The 12,776-nt window shown below is 48.7% G+C and overlaps 1 protein-coding gene across 1 annotated transcript in view; it reads left to right on the forward strand.

Annotated features, from left to right (window-relative positions):
• Window positions 1-5,397, forward strand: part of SSU72 (SSU72 homolog, RNA polymerase II CTD phosphatase) — a 28,296-nt gene extending 22,899 nt beyond the window's left edge. The window contains exons 3-5 of the mRNA XM_054222210.1: window positions 1,939-2,078; window positions 3,634-3,752; window positions 4,794-5,397. Coding sequence (XP_054078185.1) covers window positions 1,939-2,078; window positions 3,634-3,752; window positions 4,794-4,895 — 361 coding nt within the window. The 3' untranslated portion in view covers window positions 4,896-5,397. The remainder of the gene's footprint in view (window positions 1-1,938; window positions 2,079-3,633; window positions 3,753-4,793) is intronic.
• Window positions 5,398-12,776: the final 7,379 nt, after the last annotated feature.

The raw sequence follows: 12,776 nt of genomic DNA on the forward strand, positions 1-12,776 counted from the left end.
AAAAAAAAAAACCAACCCAAAAAAGTGTGTGGGATGTTGTGGATTTTTTCCTTGAGCTGCATGATGTAGAAAGGAGGACTGTAGAGCCCAGAAAGGGCTCGCCTTCAAACGGAACAAAGCAACGCAGCCAGATGTTTACAAGTATTTTGAAAATGGCTTTTGCAATCATTTTCACGCTTTGCAAATAACCAGAGGTCTGAAATAGCTCCACCGAAGTGGATTTTTTTTCCAGGCATGACAAACCCAAGGAGAGTTTCCCGGGGTGCTGTGAGGAAGCAGTGGGTGCTGGTGTACAGGAGCTGCTTGGGAGAGAGCTTTGGGCTATAAAGGACAATTCTTTAGTTATATAGGGAGAAATCTTTTGGGAAAGAAGAGTGGTAAAAGGCTTGGGGGTGACCTGAAGAGAAGTGGGTTGGCTGAGAGAATTGCCAGCATATATTTGTGATAAACGATCTGTCATTTGGTTTGTGATTCAAAATTGAAATTTTCTTGGGTCAAGTAGTAAAGCGCAATGATGCAGACACATCGCGCTGAATGTATTTTCCATGTAAAGGAGACTCTTACAGGTAGAAAATGGGTTTAATTTTTAATGTAGCTTAAACACTTGAAAGACTTAAAAGCTTTGGAGGCCGTTTGCTTGAAAACTGTTGAAGAACACTTTGAAGATTATATATTAATTATATATATTAATTGAAGATTATAGATTAGCAGGTGGAGGTCTGGCTGCCCGGGGCAGCAGAACTTGAGATACCAGAGGGCAACCGCAGAAAGGCAGACAGAAAGTTGTTGATCTCTTGCTACAAAAGAATAGGACTATTCTCTGAAAAGAATTAAGATACCTGCTAGGTACATATACGACCTTTTCAACAAGGAAATAAGCCAAGATGACCTCTAACGTCTTGCTACTAATGATGGAAAGTTGGTTGTTTTTTTTTTTTTTCCTCAGAATCCTTCTCTTATCTCAAGAAATTATAGACTGTTACCCTTACCGCTATTTTAATTTAAAAATATATATCTAGATGGCTAAAAATACTGCTGCTTCCCAGCAAGGAAAAGATGCATCATTTTCCAGACTTCCTTAATTCAAGCCTTTCCTGGTATTCCTAATTCACCCATGAAACTTTGCCTCCGGAGGGAGTTTGGTTTTAGTCAAGTGAGCAGATTTGTGACTGTCAACCCTGGGGTGCTCCTGGTGAAACACCGTGTCCCAGAAGGCTGAGAAGACAGTGGGATTAGCGAATCCCGTCTGAAAGGGGGGGATACAGGGTGTAAATTCGAGCCTCAGGGTTACAGCACCAGCATAAATATAGCTACCGAGCAGCATAACAGATTCCTTTCACACAGCGACTGAAGTTCTGACAGGCATAAAGTCAGTGTTTTTCTTCATTCCCGTTTATATATCTTGGGATATTTTTAAGGAACAAGGTTTCTGTGATGGATTTAATTTTCTTTGGCCATTCAGTTGCGTAAACCTGAGGCCTGAGTTGGGACTTCATACAGATGTGCGGGTGACACCAGAAACGCCATATAATTGACTTTGAAGACAGAGGCCCCTGGAGTGAGGGGCAGTGACTTAAGTGAATGTAGGACATCCTGCTCACGCAAACAGCTAAGTCTGTGTGTTCTAAGCATTATGGATATAAAAATAGTTGCCCAAGAAAAGTTGTCCTTCTGAGGAACTCATGAGGGCCTTTTAAAGCTGTCTCCGCCATTGTACTAATGACAGTGACAGGTCTCTGAACACCAGGAGCTGCATGAATTACCCGGGTGGGGATCTTGCTGCCACCGTAGGAATCCATTTAGCGGTCGCTGATCTTTATATTTGCAAACAGAAAGAATCTTATTTTAAAGATACAGTAATAATTTAACTCGTACTGGTCATTTGCTCAAAACCATGACTTTTCTTAAAGTAAAGGTACTTAACTCAAGCAACTTCAGATACACACAGAATGGGATTTTACACATGTTGGACAGAAATAAGAGAATCAAGCCACGACCAGAAAGATTCCAGAACTGCAAAGATGTTTTTGATTTGATCCTAACGTGTGAAGAAAGAGTCTATGATCAAGTAGTAGAAGGTAAGGACCTTGAACTCATAAACCAAGTTACCTTTGAGTGCTTTTTTTCCCCCCCCTCTCCTTCCTGAAGTCCTTCACAAATCTGGAAACGTCCCTGTCTCCACTGACTGCTGCTGCTGGAACACCAGCAGGGGCAAGAGCTCCAGTCCATTGACTTAGACTTTATGTACCAGAGAAATGATGGCCGGATACTTATTTCTAAAAGATGCTGGTGTAGGCAGCTACACAGAATGTGTATGTATAGCAATTTTAAGACCACTTTTTCACCCTGGGTTGATGGGTGAAATCCGAGCCGTCTTCCTTATGCAGCTTCCCTTGCCTTGTCTGCGGAAGACTCCCCGTGACCTGCCAAGCAGTTTATCCCCGACAAATGCCTCCTGTACAGGTGGAGAAACTGTTCTTGAGTGTGGTTAGTGCACTGAAAACGTGCTACGGCTTTGCCCTTAAATGAGTCAGTGAGAGATGCCGGCAGAATCTCAGCTGGGGATTGGGTTCTGCACGAACACAATGCAAGGAGCGCGGCGTGAGCTCAGCCAGAGTCATGGGGTTTGGGCAATGACTCAGTCAGCTCCTGGGCTGGGAGCCCTGCCTCTGGAAATGCCAGGTACAGGCTTAGCTGAGGTTTAAGGTCTTTGCTTTACCCTGAAAGACCAGCCAACGGAATGACTACCATGCACACAATTTAAATGCTCTTGCCTTGCCCCTTCAGTCCTCAGTGGTCATGTCACAAGCAATTGTCCTGGCTTGAGGTAAAACAGAACCCATTTTCAGTAATTTTACTGCATACAGAGCACGATACATTTGGGCTTCTGCAAGCCGAGTGTTCTGAATCTTTAAGCGTTTGAAATGTATCGGTAAGTTCTGAGAGCAGCTGCCCTGGTGCTTGAATGGATCTCCAGCGAGTTCAGCACGTCTCGCAAAGAAAGCAGCTTTCGCTCTGGGGTTTTAGGTGAGTGTCCCGAGGAAAGGAGGTGAAGAGCAACCGCTTCCTAATTTTCCGGTTGTTCATGTGTCTTGACTTCATGGTAACACCCTTCATGATTGACCAATGAGAAGAAGAAGGCCTGAGTGCCACCAAATGGCTCTAGATGTGACAGCTGACATTTAAAATGGAGGCCTCAACAGGTTTGCCGATGAGTGTTGGCTGTACAGTGCTTTTTTTGAAAAAATAAACTGTTAAAACTCTCCAGATGAGGATGCCCAAAATCATTCTTGACTTTTGAGAATATTGATCTTGGTCTTTAAAGACTCTCAGAGTAAGGTGAGCAGTAACTTTTCTCAAGCGGGGCAAACAAGCCGTCGTGACCCTTCCACAAAACTGAATTCTTTTGTTTCCAAAAATCTATCCCTCATTTTTTAAATAAGAGGGACTATTGTTTAGGATAATGTTAAATTAACACTTTTCCAAAAACAAGTTTGGAGAAGGCAGAGGTGGGCAATGTTTATTTTTTTTTAAATCTTACGTATCTTTTTAAAATCTTACGAATAGTTTGTGTAAAATATGGTGCCGTTCCACCCAGAGTTTTCCTGTTACGTGTGTTTTGTTTTCAACTAGATTTAAATTCCAGAGAGCAGGAGACGTGTCAGCCGGTACATGTGATCAACGTGGACATCCAGGATAACCACGAGGAGGCCACCCTGGGCGCTTTCCTTATCTGCGAGCTCTGCCAGTGTGTAAGTAGAGCGGGCTCGTTGCCTGCGGGGGCCCTGCTTCGTCCTCCTTCAAGTGCCGCACGTGGCAAAAGTTGTTTTCAGTAAAATCCGTGTCGAGAGACGCAAGCTTCCTGATTCCTGTGGTTATTTTTGGGGCTGTTGTGCAAACCGATGGGTTGTAACCGAGTTCACGGCTTCCAAAGTGGATGCCGGGTCTTTGCGTTCAAAACCACTGCGCCGATAGCTGATGGGAAAAGCAGCGTTGCAAAGCACCGCGCACGTTGAGCCCATACTCAGAACGCTGTTTACGGCAAAAACATCCATTTCAAAAAAAAAACCAGTTGTAACATGTGGGATTTAAACATCAGCTTGCATTCTGGGTCACGATATACTTGAAAAACATCCGATACAGGTTTATCTAATAGTCCCGCCCTGCTGCGTGCGTGATGTGGAAGGAAAAACCGGTGCCTTCTGCCATCCGCGTTCAGGGGCCGTAGCTCTTGAAGCAGGACTGAAATAAGCTGCGCTCAGACCAGTCGATGTGACTGTCGAGGGAACAGAGGAAGGATCCCCGTCCTTTTACAGTGGGCAAGTTGATGAGGTCACCTATTCCGCTGCGGCAACAGGCTTTTTTTTTTTTTGTTTTTTAAACTCCAGCCTGTGTGATCTATTCTGGTGTGAAATCCTTTCCAGATTCAAAAAGCCAAAGAGGGTTCAAGGAGTTGAAATTTTAGCCATCTGTTCGGTGTGCCTGTAGCTATTCTGAAGCTTCCATTTGTTACCTAGCGAGGATGGATGTTGCCTCCTCAACAAAGTACTCGTTAAGTGCCAGTTCAGTGGGCTGGAGAAGGAAGGATATGCAGATAAACACGATGGGGAGTATATATACATTTGGGAATGCTGGGGATCTCAATAAAGTGCCCAGCGCTGCACCGTTTCGGGGCAGCCTGCTGGTTCAGATTTCACAGTAAGCCAAAAGCATTGAATTATTACAGTTTTCTAAACTACATGGTATCCTTGGAGTCTGGTTGCTTAGTATTTCTTTTTTTTCTTCTTTTCTAGATACAGCACACAGAAGACATGGAAAATGAAATAGACGAGCTGTTACAGGAATTTGAAGAGAAAAGTGGAAGGACTTTTCTTCATACTGTCTGCTTTTATTAAAGCACATCTGTCTCTTAGGCCTTAATACAGATGAGGGAAGCATGTGTTTAAAGTTCTGATTATACTGTATTTTCCTGGGAAATTAATATTGATTTTTTTTTTTTTTTTTTTGTTGGAAAAACTCCTTTTCAGTGTCTTTTTGTTTTGTTTCAGGTATTCTGTCACAGGTAGGCAGAGATACTGGTTGGGGCTGTACATATGAGATGATAAAAGTATACGCAAAGGCCACCTATTTAAAAAATGAAAATCAAGTTTTTCTTTAAATCCTACTTATTACAAGTAGGTATTTAATTATAAAGAGAATGTTTCTTGAATATAAGTTTATAATGTATTTTTCCAGCTTACAAATTTATTTTATTTCAGTTGTGCTTTTTTTTATTGTTTTAATGTGACAGAATGGCTGAACTACGTGCGGATATGAATGGAACAATGGAAATACGAGTATCTGTTTATTATTAGATATAAAGTTGGAAGCATCCAATAAAAATGAAAAAGCCTGGAAGTTTGTCTGTCCTCAAAATAGAAGCTAAGTGAGCTTGCCTGTTCTCTGCGAGGTAAAACGCAAATTATCCGAAGTAGGACAAGAATGGTCACTTACTCGAAGTGTCCTGGGGAGGGGAGTGACAGCAAGAAGAGGTTGACGGGGATGGAGAGATGTGAGCCGTGTCCCCTGCGCAGAGCGGCCCTGTGTCTGGGCAGCTCCTAATGGTTTTCGATCCGGTGTTGAACTGGAATGAACTGCTGAAATTGGGGCACTACCAGGAAATCTTTGGGGATCTTAATTGCTTTTGAGTTACCGTGCGTGAGATTAATAAGCCTGTGAGGCTGTAACCGCAGCAGTCAGGGCTGGTTCAATATATGTCTTCTATAAGGAAGGTGGGGAGAAACAGCAAACTCCACTGTCAATAGAAATCGTTTAAAGCGCTTTTTTTAAACCGGAGGGTGTCTTGACTAGAAGCATTTTCCTTCCATAGAGCAATAGCAAACATGCTCGTCACGGCTCCAAACCCAGGAACTGAGTACGTGTGTGCAAAAGGAGAAAAACCTCTGACTTCCCTTTGCTCAAACGGATAGAAGTTAAAAGTGAGAACAACCCAAATTATTAGACATTCGAAATGTGAATGGTAAAGTGTTGCTGCTTACAGGCAAGAGAAGATCTTGAAGTTGTCTTGTTAAAGAAACCTGTAACCGATTTGTGGCAAATGAGGTCTGTCTTTAATGCCTGGGTATGTCGGGACAACTTTCTAAACATCGTGTTAGAAGTGAAGTCGCGTGAGATGGGGTTTGAGCTCCTGGCTGCTCTCTCCTTCCATCGCTGACCTCTGACAGCTCACGTGAATCACCTCATTTTCCTTAACTCTCATCGTTTCGCACACGCGGGAAGTTAGTGCCAAGTTCTTTCTCTCGATTTAGGGCGATGTTACCCATCTACGCAGACGACTTGAGCTGTGTGTGTCCGAAGTCATACGGTAGCGCTACTGAACCTCTTTCGGTGAGCACACGCGCGCGTGTATTAAAAGGCATCAGCTCCACGCCTGAAAACTGTGTAAGTCCGTGTCTGAAAATACCCCTCTGCAGTTGGGAATCCTGCAGTCTGTTGAGCCAGGCCCCTCTCTCCCCTCCTGGCACCTGGGGGCTGGCCGTGGTTGCAAACCCAGAGCTCTGCCAGCTCCGTCTCTGTGCTGGATGGGGTCCAAATGGGTCATCGCAGCGGACTCGGGGCCCGGGAATCTTTAATATCCCTGAATTACCTGTGCTGTTTTTTTTCGTCTGTTAAAAATACCGTAAAGCCAAAAAATTTTGTGGAGGATGAACGGCTAGATGGGAACGATTCGGGGTTGGGGGGGGCTCGAGCAGCAGTTGTGATAAGGTCTGCAGGGTGTGTGTCTTCCGAGTGGCTCGTCCCGGGTCGTTTCTGTAGACTCCGTGTTTGAAGGGTTTCATTCAGCCTCCTCTGCTGCTGCTCGTTTGTCTGTCTGATACCATCGCTTGTTACCATGGGGATATTTACAGCCAGAGGGAGAAGATGATTCCGTAAGGACTGCACTGCTTTTCGTTGAGCTCTTTAAAAAGATGTTTCAAGCAGGGACGGTACTGAGTATTTTGAGCAGAGTTTGCCTTCCCTCCACGGCATCAGTCCCGGGGTCCACTCTGTGGCAAGGGGAAGCTTGGGGAGCGTTTGAAAACGTTTCCTACTTCCAGCTCGATTCATCCTAACCGCGCTTTCTGGTGTTATTTCATAGAAAGGCAGTGAAAGCCCGAACAGGATGTTTTAACCCATGTTTTTTGTGTATGTGGAGATTTACAGCAGCGTCCTTTTTATTACATAAAGATTGTACTTTGCGTAACTGGCAGGGAATTCTGGTTGCTGTAGTGCCAAGCACGGATTAATTAGTAGAACTTCAGTTCTCTGAATCGCTTCAGCTGGACTGAGAAGCCTTGGTCTAAAACCATGGTATAGGATACGGGATGTTACACAATTCTTCCTTCCGTCCGAAACATTCCGTTCATAAGGAAAAGCTACGCCGGGAGCTGGGCATTTACTCACCAGTGTGTGGAAGGACGTTTGGATGGATGGATGACCTGGATGGACACAAGTATTCTGAGTCATCCACAGTCCCATTCAAAGTACTTCAAATTTCTGTGAGAAAAACTTGTCCTTTAGTTAAAGCTGTTCCTACTTTGACACGTAACTTCTCATTTAACTTAAAGGTTAGTGGAAAATATATGCATTTATATAGTTCCTTTGTCTCCCCGTGCTTCATCTGCGTTGAAATCCACAACGAAGCGCAGTTTATACAGGAATTTTGCGGGGTCCTGGTCTTGTTCGAGAGACACATGTGTCTACACACCCACAAATATATACGTAGGTGTAAAATAAACTGGCTAAACACAAGGCCAAAGTTATTTTCTGTGTCAAAAAGAAATTTCGAGAGAAACTTCGGTTTAAAGGAAAGGGGGGGAAAAGAACGTGTTTTTCCTTTGAGTTGGGGCGGGGTGTACGTGACGGTGGTGTGCTCGCCCCTGCCGTGGGGGAACGCCGATGCTCCTGTGGATGCGCCTCCGCGCTGAAAGGTGGTCTGGTTCTTTTTGAGCCCCATCCTTGGCCGCCGTTAATGAAGGGAAGCGAAGAAGGGCTAACGCCTTGTGAGCACAGACTGGGGGTATTCAGAACGCGGCTGTGATGGGAGATTCCTGCTGGAAGTGAGAGTTTTCGGCTCTCTGGTGTGTCCTCCCCGTTGCCATGAGGCCAGCAGAGGTGGCTTTAAAACGCAGAGTATTCCTCCCAGGGGTCCCTCCCTTTCTAAATGTAGTGATGATGTTTTGTCAGCGTTCCTCTCGCTTCTTTCACTTTCTCTGAAAGGCCGTATTGATTAACGAACAGCAGTGATTGAAGCGCGTTTAGAAGATTTTTTGCTCTCTTGCTGCCACGAAGTTGATGCTGCTCCTGCGTGGGCAGGTCTTTGCCAAGAACTTCCTGAGGTTTCCATCTCTCGCATCAGCCCTCCACGGGTCCTGTCCGTAAGGCGCGGAGCAGCAGAGCCCTCTTTGCCTCTAGTTTGCCGTCTGTTTTTCTTTCCTGCAAGTCAGTTCTGATTTTGTGTCCGTTTTCTGTGTTTCTCGTCTTGCTTGAGACCTTCGTAACATCCATGAGCATTCTTCTGTCTGTCAGAGACATCAGCATGACTTTCAAAGAGATTTATGTAAATAAAAGGTGGTTGAAGAGCAATGCCTTTCCTCCCCTCTGCACCGCTGGTGTCTTACCCTGAAGGTGTCTCTCGTTGGCTTCCTTCGCTTGCCTGTAAGGCCGAGTGCACGGAGTAACACAGACAACGCGATCAGACCGCGTATGGTGGACAAGAGCCTTCTTCCCCAGGTTTCGGTATCGCTGGTGCTGCCTGTGCAGACATCAATGAGCCCGGCTACATTTTCCCAACGCAGCAGCCTAATGAATTTGTTGCTAGGCAGATTAGCCAGCTTCGACTTCTGTTTCTCATACGTGTAGGAGCTCAGGAGAAGGTACCACCAAAGACAAACACAAGCGCTTGTACCGGCACGGGAGTAATAAAACAGGGGAATAAAAAAAGTCAGTGGAGTATAGGGAGGGTATAGGAGAGCTGAGTGGGCTCTTGGAGAAGAGAAAAAATAACAACGAGAGAAATGTGAGCTCTGGTTGTTGTTGGTCTCTTCCATAAATTCTCACTTGCGTGACACCGCGGAACGTCAGCTGAGGTCAGTGCTCCCTTCAGGAGGAAAGTAGAGGGGGTCAGTTCCTGCGGACGTGGCTTGGGACAATGTTCCTACCTGGGGCCGCATGCTCACAGGGCAAAAAATATCCGAGGTGGTTCCCCTACAGAGCGCTCTGGTCTTTTTTGTCATCTTAGCCAGTGTTGCTGGGGTTTAAACGACACTTTATAAGCCCTCAGGTGTTGAGCTCGGAAGGGGGCTGGGTGGCAGCGCCAGGTCCCACAGCAGGGTTGGGCCAGAAGAAAGGAAAAGGCGGTGGGCGCTTGGTTAGGGGTTGGCCAAATGCTGCTGAGGTCTTGTAGTGCAGACGATGGACTCACCTGCCCAAGGACGGTGGTGACGGTACAACGTGAGACTTGAAGCCGACCAGGAGCCATAGGTAGTGCGGGTGCTTGTTTTCAAAAAGGAGCAGCTCAATTCCAGCGGTATTAAAGCGATTGGGAACAAGTGTGACAAACCCATTGTAAAACCGTTGTGGTGGCAACCCCAAACTAAGCGTCTGTTCGCACCTCCGTTAAGAAGACAGTCCTGGCTCGTACAAGGATCATGTCACTCTGCTCAAATACGGCCCGTCCCTGCTGCCTCTTTTCATTAGCTGGAAGTCGCTGGAGAAAATTCTTGGCCTTATTTCCCGCAGACACGCAGACGAACGGCCAGATGGGCTGAACACCGCGCACGGCCTCGGGTCGTTCTTGGGTCTGCAGCTCACGGGACTGTGAGCAGCCAAGACATCAGTGGGTGCTCGCAGAGATGTTGGTTTGTTTCCGCAAGAAGAGGCAGTCTGCTCCTGTTTGCCCGGGTTGTCTCCGGTCTGATCCCTGCCGTGGCTGTGCGGAACTCAGCGTTTCCACCGCGGGTTGCTGCGAAGAGCTGCTGCTTGAGAGACCCAGTCGTAGTCTGCGCCAAGGCGAAGGAGCACGCCTAGACGTGGTGGGGTCAGGAGGATGGGGCAAGAGGAGCTTCCCAGTGTCCAGCCAGGTCTGGGCATGTTGAAAATGGGCCGGCAAGAACCATGAGGAACCTGTTTGCCTGACGCGCTGAACGAAAGCCAGTGTGAGCTGTTTGTTCCTGGCTGCGGAATGGCAGGTGTCGCTTGGTGCTCCTGCCAACCGAGGGAGGATGGAGCGGAGAGAGGAGAAGGAATTGCTGCTGTAATTCAGTGCCACGGGAGATCGTGGCGTTCTGCGTGGCGACTGGATTTAATGGAGACGGCGGTAATTTCATGGCTGCTCTCCCCGTTGGCGGCCCTGAGAGCCTGTTGGATTTAGTCAATCCTGCTCGCTGGGTGGTGCCAGAGGGGGCAAGAGAGGACCCTCGCGCTGCCCCCTTCGTTAGCGCCGTTGTGCCCAGGGCTGGGCTGAAGTTTGCTGACCATGGGGCAGCCCCACCGCTCGATAGCTGTAGGCGGGAGGTGAAGGGCACGAGGTGCAACCGGGAGTGCAGCGCGCGCAAGAACAAAACCATCACAGCGGTGAGGTTTGGCATCCCCGCCAGCCAGGACTTCTGCTCCAGAGGGATGGCGAGGGAAGAGGGCTCCTCTGGAGGCACGCTGAGGAACCCGCTCGCCCCCGAGCCACTGAGGAAATCTTTCCTCGGTGCCTGAAGCCCGGCTGAGAGCTGACCCAGCCCGAGGACGGCTGGGAGGTGGGAAACGTTGGCTGAGGACCAGGCACAACTTCACCTACGCAAAAATCCCTTCCCACTTGTCTTCAGATTGTCCTCGCCCGTGATTTTATTTGGCCATTACTTTAAAAATGCCTGTGTTTTCTACGACTAGCAGAGCAAGCAGCTGCATTATCTCTGCATTACTCCTGCCGAGGTCTGCAGAGAGGTGGTAGGACCCACCTCCGGCTCAGTCGGAAGCGAAAGCAGCCCAGGGCCGAGGGCTGTTGAGGAGGGAACCGGACGAGAGGCGCCTTCCCAGCACCTGCTGCTCTTTTGCGTGAAGTGCCTGGCTTATCAAATGTTTCATGTGTGTGGTTTAATTATTAAAAAAAAAAAAAAAGAAAAAAAAAAGAAAAAAAAAGAAAAAAAGAAAAAAAAAGAAAATCTGCAATGCAATCTGTGCTCTAATTTGAGGACACCATTTAGTGATTTTAATTGTGTGACAGTATTTTGGTATTTTCAATACCCAGTAGTAGGTTAATGACTGTTCCTTGAAGAATGGAGTTTATATAACGCCAGTCCTTACATAAGGAGGCTGGTGGGGGCCTGAGGAACGAGGAAAACAAAGATGCGAGAATGCAAACCCCCGAACAAGCCCAACTCTACTTGGATGGCCCTGAGAAGCCTAAAGAAATGAATGATCCTGGGGCTCCGGCAAGGTGAGACTCACCTTGAGGAGCTGGAGATGAAGGCGCTGCGCGACGCGACGTGACAGCCACCGAGCTCTGTGCTACCACGCATTTCCCACGTGGTGGCTGGAATCTCTTCTGCTCACCCAGATTCGCACGGCTTACGTTGAAGAGAGCCACAAACAAACCAGCAAGAAAGCAAAAAGTTGTCAGCTGGTCGCTTATTTTCTTTTCTTTTCCCCAGAAGCTCCTAAGCAGGGCCTGAGCGGGACTGACCAAACAGCCTGGTGAAATACAACCGGGGGAGAACCTGAAGCACGACCTTTTGCTTGGACCTTAGATCTCAGGTTTGACGGATGGGACAGAGTTGTAGGGGGTCATTTTATTCCCGTTATTAAAAGTGAGCAGGGTCTCCTGTCTCTGCTTCACCCCGGCTTTTCTTAGGGGGCCAAATCCAGGTGGGAATCGCTCAAAGAAGGGCTGGGCACCCCCCAGCCTCCCTCAGGTGCCCCTTCAGGCATCTTCCCTGAGATGGGAGGACCCCGGGAGCAAAGGGATGGGGAGACACCCCCCACATACACACACAAAGAGGGTCTGGGGAGACACCCCCCCCACCCCAACGAAGAGGGTCTGGGGAGACCCCCACACAAAAAGAGGGGCTGGAGAGACACACCCCCCCCACCCCAAGGAGGGGCTGGAGAGACCCCCACACATAAAGAGGGGCTGGAGAGACTCCCCCCCAAAGAGGGGCTGGGGAGACCCCCCCCCACACCAACAAAGAGGGTCTGGGGAGACCCCCACACCAAAAGAGGGGCTGGAGAGACACCCCCCCCCACCCCAAGGAGGGGCTGGAGAGACCCCCCCAAAGAGGGCCTGGGGAGACCCCCCCCACAAAGAGGAACTGGAGAGACCCCACACACACAAAGAGGGGCTGGAGAGACACCCCCCCAAAGAGGGGCCGGGGAGAGACCCCCCACACAAAGGGGGGGCTGGAGAGACCCCCCCCAAAGAGGGGCCGTCGCTGGGAAGCAGCGGGCGGAGGGAGGGAGGTGCCGTGGGAAGCGCGGCGGAGTTCGGGGCTCCCATCCCATCCCGCACCCCCGGACCCCCCCTGCTCCCTCCGGCGGCGGCGTGTCCCCCCCCACCCCCGGCCCGGTGGTCCCTCCGGGATGCGAGGAGGACGGGGCCGAGCCCGGGCGGGAGGAAGGGCGGGGTGAGGATGGCGTGTGGGACTCAAAATGCGGCCAAGCGCCGCTGCCGGGGTTTCGCTGGGGAAAAGGAGCGTGTGGCTGCGAGGCGGGGGGAAGCCCCGCAAGGGCAGGTCCGCAGCGCTGTCGCT

The sequence above is a fragment of the Rissa tridactyla genome, chromosome 16 (assembly GCF_028500815.1).
Source record: "Rissa tridactyla isolate bRisTri1 chromosome 16, bRisTri1.patW.cur.20221130, whole genome shotgun sequence".
NCBI classification, from domain to species: domain Eukaryota; kingdom Metazoa; phylum Chordata; class Aves; order Charadriiformes; family Laridae; genus Rissa; species Rissa tridactyla.